This window comes from Boleophthalmus pectinirostris, unplaced genomic scaffold, assembly GCF_026225935.1.
Source record: "Boleophthalmus pectinirostris isolate CB_2022bp ecotype Guang Dong unplaced genomic scaffold, ASM2622593v1 HiC_scaffold_1, whole genome shotgun sequence".
In the NCBI taxonomy this organism is placed as follows: domain Eukaryota; kingdom Metazoa; phylum Chordata; class Actinopteri; order Gobiiformes; family Gobiidae; genus Boleophthalmus; species Boleophthalmus pectinirostris.
The window spans coordinates 6,566,520-6,586,973 of NW_026570970.1; the positions used below are offsets into that span (position 1 = coordinate 6,566,520).

Consider the following 20,454-nt stretch of genomic DNA (forward strand, 5'->3'; position numbering starts at 1 on the left):
TTTGAATTTTTTTTTTAACTCTAAAAAAGCATGCTTGAATTATTTATATTCTGAAGTTCAATTGCTGATTTTAATTATCAAAATAGAAAATTCACCTTTTAAATATTCAGCACATATTTTTGGGTTAGTTTAAGAATTAAAGTGATGAGGTTTGAATTAAGCCAATTCTGACCAATCAGACTGGTCAGTATAAGCATTTCCTGATTGTTACAAAGTCAGACCAAATGCTTATAGCTTGAATCTTTGCTGTGAAATTTTCCCTCCAAATGTACTCTGAATTTAGACTGTTGAAAATATCTGCCAAATATTTAAAAGTTTTTTTGTTTTTTTTTAGACACTTTGAAAATGTATACGTACAATTTCATTAACTGAAATAAAGAATAAAAATAATTCAAAGATGTTTTAAGATGTCATTTACAATTTTGATTTTGACTGATTTTTATACATCAAAAGAAGTGCTGCTTTTTTTATATTTACAACCATTTGTTAAAAACTTATTGAACACTGCACATTAAAGCCAAGAACATAATCCAGTATGCCTTTTCAAAATTCAAACAGTTCATGAACTTGTACCTTGTTTGATAGTTTTTTGCCATCCAAACCCATGAGGACTTTCTGATAAAACTCCAAGGTGTAGCGTAGTTTCTTTGGATAGCTGAGATTCAGGCAGTACAGGAGTCCAAACAGAAAAGCACATCCAGTCGGCACATCTTGCAGGTCCTGGAGAACAGTGCACTGTTCAATGATACCAACATCCTCCACGTTGTCATCTGGCCTCGCTCTCTTTTCTCTGATTTTGTACACTCTAATATCCACCTGCTCCATGTCTCCGGTTTTCATCACAGTCACATCCTGAAAGTAACAGAGGAAAAGCTATTGAAATTAAAATGCACAAATACCATTTCATTCTCTTTCATCTACAGTCTTGCCACCACAGGTGGTCAGATCAACTGCTTATGGCTTAGATCCTTGCTGCAAAGTTTTTCAATGCAAATGTACACTCTGAATTTAGATTGTTGAAAATATATATGCTGATATTATATATATATATTATATATATATATATATATATATATATATATATTTTTTTTTTTAACACTTTGAAAATGTATATTTACAATTTCATCAAACTGAAAATAGAATAAAAATGATTCAAAATGTTTTTAAGAGTTAAAAAATTCAAAGTGAGAAATTCAATGGTATTTAAAATTCAAAATCTGATGAAAAAAAATCATCCTCCTACTTTTATTTACAACCAAAGCAAAATCGTTCTATAATGATCATGTTAATCAGATGTCAAAAAATAAATTTAAAAAATCCAGGTTGTCCCTGTTAATTTATTCAGAAAGGAATTCACTACTGAATGAAAAAATGGTTTTAAGCAACTATCATAAAATTCTGTCATTACTAAGAAAGAATATATATTTTATACTGATACTAAAACAAAACTATTGTTATATACAATTTGAATTGTTTCAAGGTTTAATAGAATCCAGTGGTTTTCCATTTTTAATACCACCTAAGGAAAAAAAAAAGTTTTGGTCAAATTGCTGGAGGATACTGCCTTAGCTCCTCCTGTCAGATAAAACTTAAATAGAATGCAACCAGAAGGACCTCTTGTGCACCAGTGGTACATGTCAAAAAACTTGAANCACATCCAGTCGGCACATCTTGCAGGTCCTGGAGAACAGTGCACTGTTCAATGATACCAACGTCCTCCACGTTGTCATCTGGCCTCGCTCTCTTTTCTCTGATTTTGTACACTCTAATATCCACCTGCTCCATGTCTCCGGTTTCCATCACAGTCACATCCTGAAAGTAACAGAGGAAAAGCTATTGAAATGAAAATGCACAAATACCATTTCATTCTATTTCATCTACAGTCTTGCCACCACAGGTGGTCAGATCAACTGCTTATGGCTTAGATCCTTGCTGCAAAGTTTTTGAATGCAAATGTACACTCTGAATTTAGATTGTTGAAAATATATATGCTGAATATTTATATATATATATATATATATATATATATATATATATTTTTTTTTTTTTTTGTAACACTTTTAAAATGTATATTTACAATTTCATCAACTGAAATAGAAAAAAAATGATTCAAAAATGTTTTTAAGAGTTAAAAAAAATTCAAAGTGAGAAATTGGTATTTAAAATTCAAAATCTGATGAAAAAAAAAATCATCCTCCCTACTTTTATTTACAACCAAAGCAAAATCGTTCTATAGTGATCATGTTAATCAGTTGTCAAAAAAATAAATTTTAAAAATCCAGGTTGTCCCTGTTAATTTATTCAGAAAGGAATTCACTATTGAATGAAAAAATGGTTTTAAGCAACTATCATAAAATTCTGTCATTACTAAGAAAGAATATATATTTTATACTGATACTAAAACAAAACTATTGTTATATACAATTTGAATTGTTTCAAGGTTTAATAGAATCCAGTGGTTTTCCATCTTTTAATACCACCTAAGGAAAAAAAAAAGTTTTGGTCAAATTGCTGGAGGATACTGCCTTAGCTCCTCCTGTCAGATAAAACTTAAATAGAATGCAACCAGAAGGACCTCTTGTAGCACCAGTGGTACATGTCAAAAAACTTGAAAATGAGTCAAAAGCATCCAATTTAGTTAAATTTAGATAAAGATTAAACTAGAATTTCCAATCTGGGCTCAATGCATTTTTCCAAATGATTAAAAACATAATAGTATAAACAGTAAATTCAACTTACCAAATACTCCTTAATTAGACTTTTGGGATCCTCATATAGGTAGAGTGTCAGTGCTTTCAAGACACACTCTCGCATGACATCAATGCAGGAAGTCTGGTGGGGAAAAAACAAATAGGTATGTGTTTTAGTTCACTCATTTTGGTGCGGCATCATCTGCACCTTGACTCCTTGGTACCAATATGGCAAATGAAAATGTTGTATTGTGACAACATTATGACCAACCTAAAATAATCCAGACAAGCTGTTCAGACAAGGTCTAGTCTGGGTTTCTGGACTGGTCACAGTAAATAAAAAAAACAAAAAAGAGTTAATTACCTGGCCCATCTCAGACAGAGCAGTTTTAATGCTCTGTCCCATTTTTCCACCTTTTCTTTTGAAAGCCTTCAGTAACTGGCAGGAGTGCTGGTCTATTAAAAAAAAAACAATAATAATAATTACATACATGAAACATTGTATGTAAAAGATTAAATATATACACATCTCACCTTGCTAACGTTAGCAGGAGCAACCTCAGGGTTTGTCTGTTATTAATGTTCATATCTTTCTTTACGGACAGAAAAGCAAAATAAAAACATCAGAATCATAGCAGTTAGAATGGGGCAGGAGTTTTTCAAGAGGAAGTAAATTGGAGTCGATGGACAATTACAGAACTATAGCATTGTAGATGCAAGGATATGCTGTTGAAACTGATTTGTACAATGTCATGTTCAGTGTTTGGTACCTCAAACTTTATTCTGAGCAGATCCGACACCCTCACATTCAAATCTGAAAGAGAAACAACCATAATTAGCAAATTGTGTTCATTGACAATGACAGTAAGACGTATTCAGATTAAAACACCAAGCTTAGTACAACTTCAAGTGTTAAAAATGACAAAATATCAAGTTTAAATAAAGCCCATTAATTACATTTTCAGTGTCAGTGACAGTAGGTCTATCTGATTTAATTTGTATGCATATTCATATACATACTAGTAATGCCTGCCTACCCTCATAACTGAGCAAAATCACAAAAACAAACAGCAACATAAACAGCAAAAGATTCAACAATGCCCAAGTGTCCAAATAAACAAATGTAGCACAAACAAATATCTATACATTACAAACGCATACGTTACTCTGCCTTGGTATAAATAATTGTTCACAAAATATGCGGGTACTAAAACAAAAGATTGTCAACATCCTTAATTTTTATTTCACCGTGATAGTTTAGACCATCATGAATATATTCATCTTTAACATTTGCACGACAATATGAAGCCTAATTGGATGTACGCATTGACGCATTCGCGTAAACACGTGCGGCATTGATGCCATTAACAATATCACACGTGTTACTCCAAACGGACAGAAAAGGCCTGTTTACTTTTCTCTAACTTCAATAAATGTATTGACAAGAAGCGCGAACCGACGCTGTAACTTTGAGCTGAGCCACAGGACCGGAGCAAAGAAACAAACAAGTGAACTGCACCGGAGAGGGCGGCGCGTGCGCGCGCCCCTACCTGCGCCGCGCACGCGCCCACTCCGTCTCCGCTTTGGTTCTGAATGATTATTCATCAGTCTCCAAATGGATATGTCGTCAGCCTTTCGAATTGAATTCACTCATATTTGACGTGTTTTTTAAGTCTTGCCTGAGAGCAACGCGACATAAACGAAGCGGAGCAAAGCCTGAACAGAGGCGGGGCCGCGCGGTACTTTAAGCGCGCGCCCGCTGTATATTAGCAGCAATTACGCTAAATACGTGAATGACGGAACAATTATTGGTTCACGTTAAGTTTGGTCATTTATTTGCTGCCGAAAACTACTATGGTTTGAAAAGGGATTCATTTTAACAGTTAAATCACTGAAAGTATTTGACACATGCAAAACGAGATGCTAGCTAACACGTATTCAGACAAGCTGAAAACATTTCTGTCTTACAAAAACACAACAAATACAGCCGATATCTTGTACAAAAACTTAGATTCAATAACATATCCTAAAAAAATGTACTTACTTACCAATATTTTTGAGGGATTAATTACGATTTTAATCGCTGCCAACAGAACGCTGCTCGAATCCACTGCACCGGATGTTGAACGACGTCGCTGAACGTGACGTTGACGTACAGGAAATGCGCATGTGCAAAGATTGTGCGTCGTATGCGTCAACTTTATGAATGAAACCAACACAACACTTTTAGTTACCAACACAACACTATTAATTACATATACATAATAGTGTTACTTTACTTTAGAAAGTTACTCTGTTACTTACATACAACTAAACATACTTGATTAAACTTGAGAAAGAATATTTTTAAATAAATCCAAAACAAATATGTGATGTAGTTTGAACAATTTCAGTGTTTCATTTCTTAGGTCCCACAAGCATAAGGCCATGTCTCACCACTGTAGTTTCATAAAGCTGAATACATTTATGAATAAACCCTACAAAAAAATCAGTGGTTTATTAACAGTGTTCTGTAAACATCTGAATTATGATTCCCTTTGTTAAAACACAGACCATCAACATCTTTCAAGTTCCTCTCAACACAAACACTGCGCATGGATTGCTCCAGTGTTCCATAACTGATTGGCTCCTGTTTTGTCTTGGGGAACAGATCAGACACAATCCCACTGAACAGTTTCAAGTCATCTTGAAGAAACTTTGGCACATTGACGTCATTAATGGCTCGCAGACAAATTAACTCCTTCAGGAAAAATAAAAATAAAAATACAATGGTGGACTAAGGAATTGAAACAGAAGCCAAATGACCTACTTCATTCATCTCAGGATGTTCTCTCTTGAGGTTTCCAGCTGCCGAAATCACAGATTTTACAGCTCTCATACCGAAGTCATAATGATCCTACAAAGACCCAACACAACGTTATTAAAATTAATATTGCAATAAAAATGATGATTTGATCAATGACTTATCAATAGTATTAAACTGCTAATTAAATAATAAAGTTCATACCTGTGAGCTAAGCTGTTCAGAGGATAGCTTAAAAGTAGATGTTATTTTCTTTGAAAGGATTTTGGCATCACTAAAGCCAAATGAGTATAAAGAAATTTCAGCAATCATAGCATAGTTGGGCACCATCATAGCCACAGGACGAAACAGAGCCTAGGAATATATGGTGTATGTTATAATAACACATATTATACATGTTAGAGTGGTATAAGAAACTCAGTATACTGTACCTTAAGATTGTCAGGCAGTTCTGTGCGGCCAGCATATCCAGGATTCATTGTAATAAACACAGCGCAGGAGGGAACAAGTGTGATTTCAGTCCCCTCAAATTCAAAGCTTTTAACCTGAAATCAGTTATTACTTCATTACCTATATCTATTTATTTAGACATAGCTATTACAAGGCCTATATTGATTAGAAAACAGTCTTACTCTTTGCTGTTGAGCCTTTTGTATAGTGGTAATTTGTTGTGCCACTACAGAAAGCACTTCCACATCTATACGATTAAATTCATCAAAGCATGCCCAAGCGCCAGAGCTACAAGTCAGGAAATAAAAACAATAAACAGTATTAATTTAGCTACTTAAGTGTACTGTGCTTAGTAATATTTTTAGTATTAGGCTGTGTTTAACCTGGCTAGTCCTTTAAAGAATTTCCCCATGGCCTTGAAGTCGAGCTGATCTGAACAGTTGAACACCACAGTCTGGATTGCTAGGGCCTTTCCAAGATCTTTGGTGGTCTCGGTCTTTCCTGTACCAGCTGGGCCCGCAGGAGCCCCTCCAAATTTCAAATGAAGAGCCCCTGTTAGCGTTAGGTAACATCTAGGACAAAATTATAGAACAAAGTAAGGATTTGTTTTGTTGGAAAAAGTGTAAAATCTGACCCTCACCTGTCTGTCAGTGGGGTGATAACCAGCCGACCAGAGTTACCAAGATATTCATATCCATACAAAAACTCTGCATTTACCACACGGACATACAAGTCATCTCTTGCCCAGTAGTATCTATATATAATACAATAGTAAACATGATACAATATACAATAATAATCAATCAATAATAAAACATTTTTTGTAATTTCTCTTACAACAAATTCAAAGAAATAAAAGCTCTCACAGATTTTCTTTGCCCACCTGAGCTGGCTGATCCATTCAAAGTCATTAATATTTGAAAGCTTTTGCTGGACCAGTTCAGCAGCAACATCTTTTGCATGGACTTCTATGACAATGAGGGCAGACAGAACAGCCCTTTGCATTCTGGACAAATTTCCTCTGACCAGTTTGACTAAGTTACCCAACTATAAAGAGAGACTGTCAATGAAGTAATGAAGTGTCATCAGAATATTGCATATGCTACTATTACACACCTGTGTTTGCAGTTGAGGATAAAGATGATTAGCCAAGTCTCCTTTCTCTATAGCTTCCGATACCTCGGCAGTCCAGAATACTTGGCATCCAGCAATCACCACCTGACCAGGCCATGACAAAACCCACTTCTCCCGAGGTTGCTAAAATTACAAAAAGTGTTTTTATACAAACCATGTCAACAACAGTCGTATTACTTTTCTACAAATAGTGTGACAAACCTCATAGTAGACTTTTAATGATCGGTCAATATTATCTTTTACTGTAGCTTTCATTGACTTCTCTACATTTCTGAGCCAGTCTTCCACATCACCAGTAGGCTGTACAGACTGGAAAAGCTTCACTTCCTCTCCTTCTCCAGAGTACATGTCAGTGATTTGTAAGTCAGGCTGAAATTTTAGCTGGAAAAATACAAAAATTGATGGGATATTTTTCTCAAGCTTTATAGTAAAATTGTTATCAAAAAGTTCAATCATCGAACCCGTGCAATGTTCTCAAAGCATTTGCGTAAATGTGGCTGAACAGCTGTGGGATCTTTGGTCTGGGACAAAATTTCAAGCAACTCATCGTCTGATAGGAAGTAAAACCTGAAAAAAAAATTACTTTAGTAATACATAATAAAATATTATGTGGAACAATTGGGCACACAGTTCACTTTGACACAGTATAAAATAAAGGTTACAAGAAAAAGGCAGATACCTTGGAAAAGAACGTCTCTTTGTCTCCAAGTACTCACTGAGACCTTTCTGTACTTGTTCTAAGAGTGAGTTGGACGTCTTCAGAGTAGACAATAAACGGGCATCTGGACACAACTCAGTTATCTACAAAACATACCAGTAATCTGAGTGTACATTGTGTGTATTGTCTAGGAGTCAAAATTGACGCTGTAGTTCATTCTGAATTTGTAAAACAGATATGAGTTATAACCTTGCGATTATTGTTAGCTTTTCTCATCACTGTTGTCCACATTTTTTCCATTTGTTGGTATTGCCCTGCTTCATTGGGCAGTTGTTGGTTAATATCTGGGGAGCTGAAAATGGGCTCAAGGTAAAGCAAAGAACGCTGGCATGTCAGCCATTCCTCTAGCACATCCTACAAAGACCAGAAGAGGGTAGCACCGCACAATTAGAAACAGAGGTGGCAATGCAGTTAGATTTGATGTACAATGTGATCTATAGTTGTACTTGAGTCATTTTCAGTTTACTCTCCCAGTTGGCTATGCGACTTTCAAAGTATTTTTTAAATGGTGAGAGTGACATGCTCTGGGTCATGACAATGTGGTCATCTAGCAATTGGGAAGCTTCCTCTGGACTTTTGAGAATGTAGGTTCCAGTGTTCTTGTATGGCAGCACATCAACGACTAAAGCTGACCATTCAGCTTTCATTTTATTAAGTGCCTAAAAAGAATGAGAGCAAGAATGAATTGTTGTGTTTGAAAAAAGTTATTAAATAACAGTTAGAATGAAATCCTTTAACCCTTCCAGTGTTTTACATAACCGCGCATAACTTTTTATCATAAAAGATAGAGACTTTTGTTTAGTGCTGAGTCAGAGGATGTTCCTCAGGCTCCTCCAGATTCCCCTGTGCCATTCACTTCAGGTGTCTCCCCAGCTTCATCAGTGTCTACAACCCCAACCACCCGTCCAGAACCATCAACACCTTCAACACCTATGATCTCCTCTGAGAGCAGAAGGAGGGGCAGGGATGGAGGGCATGGAAGATCCAGATCTCCACTCCTCAGTACTTCATCTCGATCACTACACTTACTAACCACCACACCAGGAAGACCGCAGCAGGCAAGGATCATATGGGAGGCTGTCATGTGTGCACTGCTGACAAACACGGGGGAAGAGGCAGTGTACTGCATGGAAATGCAAGGCCTGTGATGTGGCACTATGCCTGGTGCCTGATAGGAACTGCTTCCATGATTGGCACTAGGGAAGGACTTGGACGAGTGCACTTTTTTTGGTTTTGAGGGCAAAAATGACATTTTTAGAATACCTACAAACTTGATATTTTGCACTTTTGTAGCTAAGACCCTAAACTAAGTATTTATTATGTCTAAAAAGTTGTTTATACATGTTTGCTGTGTGTTTTGAATAAAGGAGTGTGAATATCATTTTCCTTTTTTTTCCCCTTTGTATTTCTAGTTCTATAGCTTTTATTACAGCCATATGACACAACTACAGCATTCAGATTGTGAAAGAACAGGTTGTACCGAAAAAAGGATGTATAGCACTTCATTAGGGGATAAAAGGGGGAGTCTGGAAGGGTTAAATGTGGGATTATCAAAACAATGTATTAGTGCAGGCATCCAGCTGGGAGCCAAGTGACAGTTCTGGAAGAAGACCCAATGTCCTTTCATCATGGCAGCGTGCATCATGATCTCAGCCCGGGGGCCCTGGAAACAGCACACCACAGCCCACATAAGCACCATATGCATACACCAGAAAACAAATGAGCTACATTATAGTCTGAAGTGTTAGAAGAAACAGTTCACATTACATAAACGAACATAACACACCGCTGATGAGAAAGAGTCTGTGAACGCCATCGGTCAATTGTTCACAGGATGATAAATAATAATATTGTAATGCCTCATGTGTGACCATGTAAAAGTAATGTAATATGCCTTAAAAGTAGTATGCTGGTAGTGAAATACCTATAAGGTGCCTTAGTCTTGTAAAAATGAGCACAGCATAAATCAAAAATGTGCAAGTTATGATTTTTTTAGCACATAAGAAGAGTTAAAATGAACCTATTAAAGATAAAGGGTAAATCATGAGACCTGGCCTTGGCCTAGAGAGATAGCGCTCATCTTCTTGGAGAACTGCATGACATCAGCAAACTTGTACAGGTCTGCTGCAGGGTCAGTACCAGGTGACAGGACAAAGATGAGAGGAGTCGTGTGGGAAGAATCTTTGAAGACCTCAGATAAATCAGATGTCTAAAGAACAAAACATATTTTAGAACCAGAGATGTTTTATCATTTATACTATAATTATAACTTTTAGTTAGTTTTGGTACCTGAGGTTCTATGAATTGCTGACCCAGTTTAGCTGCCACAAAGTCTTGAAAACCCTGAATAAGACAATCGGCCCTCAAACAGCGCAACACTAAAAGCTTCTGAAATGAGTCCAAATTTGTGTCCCAATCGCCAGGTAATGGCTCCCTGATGGTATAAAAAAATATTAATCAAGTAATTAAATTTCATACACATGCTTTGTATAACATTATGAAGTTAGTAACCTGTGTGGTTGGTTGCTGTCAAAAATCATCTTGAATCCTTGTAGGTGTTGTGAGAAACTCTCTGCCAGATTTATGAAGTTCGGTAGAGTACTGAGGCCCAGGATGTCCTGCCAGGTCCGCTCTGATAACCAGCTCACTGCAGGATTTTGAAGCTCTTTTGTTGGCATTGCTCCAGATAACAGAAGCCGCCATTCAATCTGCCATATTAGCACCATAAAAGAGTAAAAAAAAAGTTCTGAAAATATAGTTTATATGACTATATATAGGTAGAAGAGGCACTTGCCATATTAATTTTTTTCCTATTCATCAGTATGCGTGCACACAGAAGGAAGGCAAACATAAGTTTGTGCTTCTCAAACAAGCTGCGACACACATTGGTGTACAGGCTGAATGTGAAATATTCATTTATGTTGGCAATTCTTTGCTCTAAAATATCTGAAGAAAAAATAAAACAAGTCATGGAAACACATTTTTCTTGTTAATTTGTGCAAAGCAGATTTAAGTATAATTTCTACCTGCTTTCTTAGAGTTTGCAATGGCTGACACAAAGATGCCAAGGAACCACTCCAAAGAATACTGATACATTGGATCCACGCTGGAGAGGTCAGAAACACAGAAGAAGAGAAGCTGGGTCCGTACTGCCACAGGAACATACTCCAGACGTGTTGCATCAATTTCACGTTCAGTTTTTTCAGCAGATGTCACTTTGTCCTTTCATGAACAAAAAAAAAATGATTAGAACAATTTATGTGTCTATTATGTATTAATAGATATTTAGTTATTTTATCTGACCTTAATTTCCCCCGCTTTGACTTTGGAAGCTGCTAAAACTTGAATTAGTTCCTCATTGTCCACAGGGTTTCCTTCTGTAGAACTGAGTCGCAGAAGAATCTCATCCTCAATCTCTTTTAGTTCCTGTTTCATTTGGGCATTACTAATAATGAGCTGATTTTTTGTTTCTTCTAAGTCTGCACACTCTTTAGCCACAACTTGAGCAAGCAGCTGGTCCTGAAGTCCACTGGTTGGAGCATAAAATGCATATAGTACTTTAAATATATGGTAAGTGTTTTCTTAATCTTAGAGAGATCAGTAAAATGTAAAGATACCTTGGAGATAAGGTGAAATTTATCAGTGTAACTTTGGTGGAGACTTCTGGTGAGTAGTGTGGATTTGGGAGCTTGGTGGTAATATACATTCTGAAGTTTTCATGATATGGGATTACTGAATCACCAATCTTGAGCATTGTGCTGCCTGACTGCTTAAAGGTCTGCAGAAAAATACAGAAGGTCAAGGCAAAACTTAAGCATATTAATATCACAGCAGGATACAAAAACTCATAAACAGTACTATATGGACAATTTTCTTGTTAGTAAATGGTGATTGTGGTTCTATACCTGCTTTAACAAAAACAGGTTCCAATGCAGGATCAAGTTCCTCCCCCACGTTCTCCAAGAGGGCAGGTTTGCCGAAACGTATGGCATTCTCTAGGCTGCGCAGAAAGTCTTGGTCAGTAAGCTTCACAACCTCAAGTCCATTTTCTTGCTCCTGTATGACAAAGAAAAACAGGGCATGCAAAGGATCAAATATACACAAACTGTAATATAGTCAGAAGCAATGTAATGCAAGTCCCCACTCTGTAACAACTGGCATATTTATTAAATAATCTGTTATTGTACATTTTACATGCACACTCACCATGTTTTTAATCCATTTATTGGCTTGTCCTTGAGGATCAATGAAAAGAGCCCAGCGCAAAGAATACTGGGAAATCACACCATTCTCTGCTGAAAGGTTATCCTTTGGCAATCCTGCAATCTGAATTTAGCATAAAAATAATATGGGAAATTATTGCTGATTTAAATAATGTTAACTAAGACAGAGCCACCACTCTAAGTTTCAATCAACCCAGCTGTCGTCCGCCTTAATTTTAATTCATACAATAGTCATTGCATTTTATTGTTGTGGCACTGTCTTTGTTAGTGAAATCTATCTTATGCTTGTACTGACCTGCCATGAGCGAATATTCACTGGATCTCCAAGTGTGTTGATCAAGTTGGGTTCTCTAGTGTGGGGAACATTTAACTCCTTGAAACAATGAAGCCACTCCTCAGCCATAGCAGCCCTATACTCCCCCTACTCAACATCACCACATTTTTGTTATAAGAATGATGACAATGCCAAATGCAAACGCAAATCAGCACTTACAGTAAATGGTCCCAAGTATGCTACATAACCAGCAGACAGAAGAACATCTCCTGTCACATTATTGATCATGTCATCCAAATTTTGTACAGTTTCCTTCCAGCGTACCTTCTCATCAGCAAGTCCTCCTGTGAGCTAAAAAACAAACAAAAAATACATTCATAAAGACATCTAAGACATGTAATCACTGTCCCATATTTTATTATTGGTATTGCTAAACAAGCCAATAAAATGGAAAATAGCATACACATACAGCTGGCACATACCATGGTACAGAGTCTGTATAGACAGCACTAAGATCTAAATGTTGAATGAACTTATTAATATTTCTAAAAATGTACTAACACCTAACACTTGTTTGTTTTAGTTTATTTATTGGGACATGGATAGTGCACAATATATATTAACCTTAACAGGAGAGATTGTACCATTGTACCAGGTTGTAGCATCAGTGCTAATTTCCACCTGTAGTCCCTGGGTAGGTTAATTGCTATCAGCTATCGACTATTCTTCTTGGAGACCTATGTTTAATGTTTAATGACTTTTGTAGCATGTTTAATGATAAAATGTTTACTACTTTTAATTACCTTATCTGCACGAACTCTCCGTTTTTCACATAGGTCATACTGATTCTCCAGTTCATTTTTCCTTGCTATACAGGCCTCATACTTTGCCTGTAAAGCGGCAATTCCACCCTCAACGGCTGCCAGCTTTGCTTTGGAATCATCTAGCATTTGTTGGGTCATAGCTAAGTCTTCCCTGGCCTCCTGAAGCGCTTGCTATATAAAATAACACAGAATGGCCAAATCACATTATTTCAGAAGACAGACAATTGTATTTCAGAAAAAATCTGATCTTAAACACTGTTGTTTTTACCCTTTTAGGCTCAACCGCCTTTGCTGCGAAATTATATGTATACATTGCCCTTGTCCACTGGCAAATGGATGTACAGGCTTTGGACACTTTGGCAATAGCAGCTGGTTGAAATTCCTCATTGTCCATGTAGGGCTGGATCAGCTGGATCACAGTATCTGGAATGTTGTCCTGTGAAAAGGCAAAAACATGTACACACAGCCCTGAAGCTACTAGAACAGTGGCATAAAGAATAAATAAACAAATTAATATACGTTTACTTATAATATCATTTCTACCTTATCATAGTTGAACAGGCCCTCCAAAAATTTACCAGGGTCTTTCAGCAGACCCTTTCCTGGTTCCCAGTAGTCATCCACCTTCGTACCTGGCTTCTCTCCAGGTACCTTCTTAGGTTTAATACCCTTCATAATACACACTGCCTCTATGACCAACTTTACACCAGGAGGTGGTCGCTGTAAAGCTCGCACCTATCAAACACAACCACAAGTATTAAAAGATAATGACACCACAACAAATCTAACACACAAGAAATCTATATATATAAAGAATCTCACCTCAGTAACATCATTTTTGTTGAGTGACTTTAGGCTTGTGAGTGCATCCTCCAGTGCAGGTAAAGCCTCATCCAAGTCTCTCTGTGCATCAGTTGCAATGGCCTCTGCTATTTGTGCTTTTTTCTTGGCTTTAGATTCATCTTCTTGCACTGATTTACGTGTTTCCTCAGCAATGATTGTATCTTTCTAAAAAGAAAAGGACAAACGTGTTTTTTTTTATATATATATACATATATATAAATAACTAAATGTTGCTTTTTATTTTTATTTTTCTTACTTTTATTGTCTCCATAGTGACCTCAGTATCCTGAGCAGCCTCCTCCAAACTTGGCCTCATTTTTACCAACTCTTCCTGCATCTTTTTCACATCGTCTGCAGTGCTGAGAAGCTATAATGGAGATTTTGAGTTAACATAAATACCACATAATCAAATAGTAAAAGGATTATAATTAAGGTGCTAACAGCTTACTTTGTCCAGACCAGTTTTCATGCGCAGTCGTGCACTACTTAATTGATTTTTTTTATGTGAAGTGAGGTTTGAGAAAATATTGAGCAATTCCAAATAGCTTTTTGGTGTTACATAATTGTATCGTGAAAGCTCAGCCTTGAATTGTTCACACTTCTTGGCTACCATTTGGTGGATCTTCACACACATAAGAGTCTATATATAAAGGTACAGGAGAAGTCAATACAAGCTTCTTTGTATATGATACTATGATGTAAATTGTAACTTCAAGCCATTTTACCAATTCTCTAAGAGCTTCATCACTGGCTTCAAGGTCGGACATCTCATTCAGAAAAGTAGAAGCCACAGCTTGAAGAGCATCCTCCGGCCAGGCACTGAACCAATCAATAGTGCAGCAGGTAACCAGTGAAGGGAACTGCCTCAGACGTGCACGAAATACCTCCCCTATAGGACTATAAAAGTACGAAAAATACACTAGATGACATACATAGTGTTGAAACTAAGATGGAATCAAAAGACACTGAGGCAGTGTGCACATAACTAAAAATAATAGTTATTGCTTACCTCATGCACAGAACTGTATGAATATTGCTCCGGACCTTCTTGAGGTATGCAGCCATAAGATTAGCCTTAGTTGGCTGCTGACCCAGCTCTAAAACTGCTGGCTTCATTGTAGTAAGTATCAGTTCCTCCTCATCATTAGCATACAGATTGGGAACATCCCCAGAGTTTAAGATGTTATTGATATCTTCCAGGAAAGACTCACTTTTTATCTGAATAGTTAAAAAAGGTTTTCAGTATTTTAAGTTTTTTTTTATTATTATTAAAAATGATTATGACACTTACCTGTGTATCTACAAAGAGGAAAGTGATTGACTGGTTTTGAAGGCCAGCCTTCAGCATAATACCTTTCAGGTCTTCTCTCCATTCTGATAGACCATAGTTTTTGGACAGTTCAATCTGAAAACACTCATAGTTAGACCTGATAATGAAGAAAACAACATCAGTCAAATAGGGATACATAGTGTAAAGCTTTAACAACTTAGGTTATACAAAATGAGGCAATGATTTACATATAGGAGGCCAGTTTGGTCAAAGACTGGCGGCCGCTGCCACCTACACCCAGCAAAAGAGCATTGCCTAAAGGCTGGCGCAGGATACGGCTGATACGACACACATGTTCTATAGCATCCATGAAAAGCACTAGTTTCATTTTTTGTTTTGCTGCTTTGATTATAGTCTTCCATGTACTCTACGATGACCTCTACTAACTGAAAAATATATTTTTTAAAAACAGAAGACATTTTTTTATGAATAATATGTTAATAAATGCTAATATTTGTATAAACTGGTCTTCCTCTCTTCTAAAATACCAACCTCATCCTTGTTGTCAATTAAGGCATACATTTTATTGTCAGGTCCAGAACCCATGAAGTCTCCAAATAAAACTGGCTGACATGTTAAAACTTCTTCAACCTTGCACCCAAATTCTTGGATACAGTCTTTCAGGAGTGCGTTAAACCATTCTCTGTCCTCAACACAGACAAGGCGGTCCTGAAAAACCCGACAGCTTTCATGGTACCACAACTGGAGCAACTGTGATTTCTCCTACAATTAAAAAAACAAAAATTACAAAATAAACAGTTATTGCATATTACACATGCATATTTTTGTCACTACCTCAATTGTATCAGCATTAGCCATGAGCATGCCCTGGAAAACCTTGGACAGGTCTCTGAGGTTGAAAGTATAATGAGATTTGGCTGGAGTTGGAAGAAGCTGAGAAGTTATCGTAGAGTAGACTCGAATAGTGGCATCAACAAGAGTCTCATTCAGTGACTGGATAGCTGGCACTGAGGAAAAGAGGTGGCAAACATTTATACCCCACACTTGCAATATGGTGACCTAATCCCACAAACTCACACAATATATAAACTTGAATTTCCCCTGGCATCAATAAAATATCTCTCTCTATATATATGTTTTTTTATATCGAACAATCTCAGTTTTCACATGTGTCATTAAGGAGAAATAAAATGGATTAACATAAATTATATAGATTTTTAATCACTGCCATTTACATTTCACATTTTACACATTTCTTCCTACACAGTCTGAACCCTGCTCCAAACTGCATGATTTGAGTGGTGGCAATGCCACTGAATTTATTTGCATGGAATACAAAGAGTTGATCAGGCAAGCCAGTCTTATATAATTTCTGTTATATGGTTAATATTTGTAAAAGATTTAAATATTAATTTTGTTAAAGTGTAAAAGGTCTTACCCATCCAGGTGCCTAGAATGGAGGTAAAAATGTGCTTCTTGCTGGTATCATCCATTTCAGTAAAAGACAAGAAGTTGAAGTGCCGAGAGAATCGTGGTGTGATGGGATTTCGTCCTCCACCAGGAGGCCCCATGGCACAGGCAAAATTTATATCTACCAAGTGTCTAAAGGTGCCTGTAAATGCAGGGCTTGACATTAAGCATTTACAAGTACTTGACCGGGCAAGTGGCTATAATTTTTTACTTGTCCGACACCCAGACTTACTTGCCCGGAAAAACAAAATGGTGCTCAGTTAATTATATAATTTTAAACATGTGCACAGGCTAGTGTCGTAGTACTCTAGACCTTTTTTTAGGGCCTGGCTCAGCACAACATGCTCCTGGGGCAGATCTGTGTCGATTGATTGATTGATAGCATTTATATAGCGTCTTTCAAGATACCCAAAGCGCTTTAAAGTTCATTATTCATTCACTTCACACTCAGTGGTTTCCTCAGAGGTCTTGGTCTTGTCCTGGTCTCAGGACCCTGAGGTCTCGGACAGGTCTTGGCCTCAATTAATGCAGTCTTGACTAGAACTCTAGCACAGGCATATAAAAACTTTTTTTTCATATGAATACCAACATAACATGACCACAATGACTAAATGGTTTGAGAGAGTGGGGCAGAATCTCAAATATATAAAACAAGTTTAAATCATTTCACACTACACTCCACAGTGTAAATATGGAGGGAAAAAAAGAAGCATACATGAAAAAGTGTGTCCAAATTTGTATGTATATGAGATGAAAACGATTATCATTGGTCTTCTCATTAAATTGTTCTCTCTTGTATCCACTCAGAGATCTAAGAGTGCCTCAACGTGTCTCAGGTTGCCAGACCCATATGGGCAGGTGACAACTAGAACTAATATGATTATAGATAAATATGACAGAACATCTATAGTCCTGGTTGCTGTCATCTGGGACCAATGCTGGGACCAATGAGCAAGTTAATCTGAAACTGTGATACATATTGCCTTTTGCAGTGTAACATTTTGTAATGCAGTATTGTCCCTCATATGTAATGGAGTTACACTACTTTGCATTACATCTGATTTACTTTCTGTATGTTTAAAGTTAATTTTGGCTTCATGAGCTTCACAAATATATAGCCTTATAAGTCCTTCCCTCGGACCCTCGCCCACAGGTTAAGAAACCGACTTTCACTTGCACATTTCACATTCCAAATATTTTAGTGCCAGTACACCATAGAACTGGACTTGCACGAGCCTATAGTCTGCGCAGATAGTGTTGGGTATCGAAACTCTGTTTCAAGTAGGCATCGACCGAAAAGGCCCGGTAAGTACTGGTAAGTACTAAAAAACTGGTATTAAAAAAAAACAAAAGTTCGCTCGGTGCCCACTTTCGGTCCCTTTCATTAAATGCCCGCGTCAATAAGCCAACACACACTTTAATTTCACTTCAATTTATCAGTAGTGCAGGTGTTCACGCGTCAGTACTGCACAAACAGCGCTCATGTTTAACATGTTGAGCATGTCCTACATGTGTCCAAACTAAGTGCAGTGTGTCTTTTACCGGTAAAACAGAAGAGCTGAAGAAACAAGGTGCAGCGTGAAACTTGTATCCACCCGAAAACACCCAGTCTCCAGTGCGGGGCGTTTATAGAGTCTCAAAGCCAAAGTGCGTAATAATAAATCCACAGCCTGCAGTGTCCGCGTCAAATTTAAGCCAAACATAATATGAACCAAAACTCCGCAAAAACCCTGCTCCTCATTGGTAAATATATCCAGCGTGGAGCGCGTGTGCGTAAAGATGTATCCAAACGAATCTGCCTAAAGTTCTCCATAATTCTCCTCCGTCCTCCTCCGAGTAGAAAAAGCGTAAAGTTATTAATCAAAGTAAGAGCACATGCTCTATGCGCTGCCTTTTATAACTTAAGCGCAGGTCAGTCTTCGTGACAATCAGTTGTGCGTTTATTTACAATCAGTTGGCCATTAATTTGCATAAAAACATAAATTGTAACTGTACCCTTTGCGCACTTATAAAGAAAACTACTACATATCTCGGTCCTCTACTGTGGAGTTAGTTTGGACTGCTTAAATTTAGGTCCTTGTTCGCGCTTCTCGTCGCTGCGTAATAGGTTAAGAAAACACGGGATTTACGCGCGTGGCACTGGAGGCGCACAGGTAGGACTGTTCTCTATGAATGGATCTCAGTACGATGTGGGAGTGTGCACGTACAGGGCTCCATGAGGACTGAAGTAGAGAAGCAGGTTTAATGTCACGCGGCGTGGTCCTCCGGTGACACACGCCCCGCTCACAGAGCGCACGTATCGCTTGGAGACGCCCCGGTACCGTCCCAGTGAATGTTATTCCCAAAAGCACGGGCTATAATAATAACCTATGCATTTTAACTAATTACTGAGATTAGTGAGTAGGCTTGATAAATATATGGCAAATGTTTGGAGTTGGGTTTAGCCCTGAGTTCGCTTTTCATTCCGACGCGTCATGAAGTTTCCTAGATATGTGAGATGTGACGGTAGAATGAGAGACAAAACAAAAGGGGTGGAGTTGCACGGTCCGCACTAAGGGACATTTTTGATTGACTGGGCAAAGATTGTGGTGCAGGAGGCAGCGTAATACTACGTCCGTTTTATTTAAGATGCCTACAGTCAGTGGGAAAGACAAAACATTGACTGTGATGCGCACAGCAGCGCGCATGAAGTGAGCACTTGTCACCGCGGCCGTTTTTCGTGGCAGTTCAAAAGGTTGGACTTATCTGTTCCTTTCACGGAAATGGAAAAAATGCGTTATGAACGGACAACCCGTCGCTTTGTTTATCAACCAAATAAATAGTTATTACTGGGGGACTAGATTTGTGTCGCTTTATTTTCACTTGCCCGCTCGGGCAACTAGGCAGAGGAGAGTACTTGCCCGGACAAAAGTTTTAGTTGCCCCGGACCAGCGGACAACCGTTAATGTCGAGCCCAGAAATGGATACAGTGTTCCAGTTTAAATGCTGCAGAAAGTGAATCAGTCATTTGGTAATATCACAGAGTGTAAAACATGTGCAGGGTACCTATCTGCTTCCTGTCATACCAGCCCCCATGATCCATCCACTGTCGCAGAAGCTCAATGGGTGGTTGAGCACCATATGTTTCTAACATTGGCATGTTAAGGTCATCAATGAAGAATATGAAATACTTTCCCTTTGGAGGCCCAAACACATTTTTCCGCCTGACAGACAACACATGTGAAGTTCACATTCAATATAAGGCCCAGAGTGGACTAAAATATACAAATACAAACCTTTTAACTAGTTTATTGTCTATGTAATCTTGAGTCTGGTTCGCTGAAGTGCGAGCAGAGAACATGAGAAAGTGGGAAATGTAGTCTGATGACATGTTTTTGAGTAGTTTATCTGACAGAGTGAGGGTCTTCCCAGTTCCAGTTGGACCAATACACAGAACCTAGTAGACACAAATCAAATATCAATCCCTTATAAATCATTAAACAAAACAGTTTTAATTTAAAAAAAATAACACCTACCGGTTTCTTATTATTCAATAGCATGTCAAGCAGGAAAGTCATTCTCATTGTATCAGGGGTGGGCACAACAATGTCGGCATACTTGGTTTCTGCTGTAATGACAAAATTTGGTGAATCTTTCATCCAGCTGATCCACTGTACCTAGACAAAATGAAAAGATGAAGTTGTAACGTTGTATCCACAAATGCAACATTTTAAGAAACAACTTTACTTTGCTTT

The 20,454-nt window shown here is 37.6% G+C and overlaps 2 protein-coding genes across 2 annotated transcripts in view; both read right to left on the reverse strand.

Annotated features, from left to right (window-relative positions):
* Window positions 1-1,673: 1,673 nt before the first annotated feature.
* On the reverse strand, window positions 1,674-8,879 carry LOC129408119 (dynein axonemal heavy chain 1-like). Its single transcript, XM_055150986.1, has 22 exons — window positions 8,652-8,879; window positions 8,242-8,454; window positions 7,985-8,149; window positions 7,757-7,878; window positions 7,539-7,644; window positions 7,279-7,458; window positions 7,060-7,200; window positions 6,827-6,990; window positions 6,584-6,697; window positions 6,327-6,515; window positions 6,126-6,231; window positions 5,925-6,038; window positions 5,698-5,847; window positions 5,500-5,586; window positions 5,244-5,430; window positions 5,127-5,167; window positions 4,735-4,888; window positions 3,461-3,504; window positions 3,225-3,283; window positions 3,055-3,146; window positions 2,740-2,832; window positions 1,674-1,812 (listed from the first exon to the last, which is right to left on the reverse strand). Exons 1-20 carry the CDS (start codon window positions 8,877-8,879, stop codon window positions 3,080-3,082), a joined length of 2,631 nt encoding a protein of 876 aa, XP_055006961.1. The 3' UTR covers window positions 1,674-1,812; window positions 2,740-2,832; window positions 3,055-3,079.
* A 245-nt stretch (window positions 8,880-9,124) lies between these two features.
* The window catches only part of LOC129408124 (dynein axonemal heavy chain 1-like), a 30,383-nt gene continuing 19,053 nt past the window's right edge, over window positions 9,125-20,454 (reverse strand). The window contains 29 exon segments of the mRNA XM_055151007.1: window positions 9,125-9,458; window positions 9,846-10,004; window positions 10,085-10,229; window positions 10,307-10,503; window positions 10,590-10,741; window positions 10,822-11,017; window positions 11,099-11,324; window positions 11,413-11,574; window positions 11,703-11,851; window positions 12,002-12,121; window positions 12,314-12,439; window positions 12,512-12,643; window positions 13,096-13,287; window positions 13,385-13,552; window positions 13,660-13,851; window positions 13,939-14,124; window positions 14,216-14,326; window positions 14,408-14,599; window positions 14,685-14,856; window positions 14,969-15,177; window positions 15,251-15,386; window positions 15,478-15,620; window positions 15,622-15,675; window positions 15,782-16,012; window positions 16,085-16,257; window positions 16,689-16,862; window positions 19,766-19,923; window positions 19,996-20,156; window positions 20,236-20,376. Coding sequence (XP_055006982.1) covers window positions 9,222-9,458; window positions 9,846-10,004; window positions 10,085-10,229; window positions 10,307-10,503; window positions 10,590-10,741; window positions 10,822-11,017; window positions 11,099-11,324; window positions 11,413-11,574; window positions 11,703-11,851; window positions 12,002-12,121; window positions 12,314-12,439; window positions 12,512-12,643; window positions 13,096-13,287; window positions 13,385-13,552; window positions 13,660-13,851; window positions 13,939-14,124; window positions 14,216-14,326; window positions 14,408-14,599; window positions 14,685-14,856; window positions 14,969-15,177; window positions 15,251-15,386; window positions 15,478-15,620; window positions 15,622-15,675; window positions 15,782-16,012; window positions 16,085-16,257; window positions 16,689-16,862; window positions 19,766-19,923; window positions 19,996-20,156; window positions 20,236-20,376 — 4,794 coding nt within the window. The 3' untranslated portion in view covers window positions 9,125-9,221.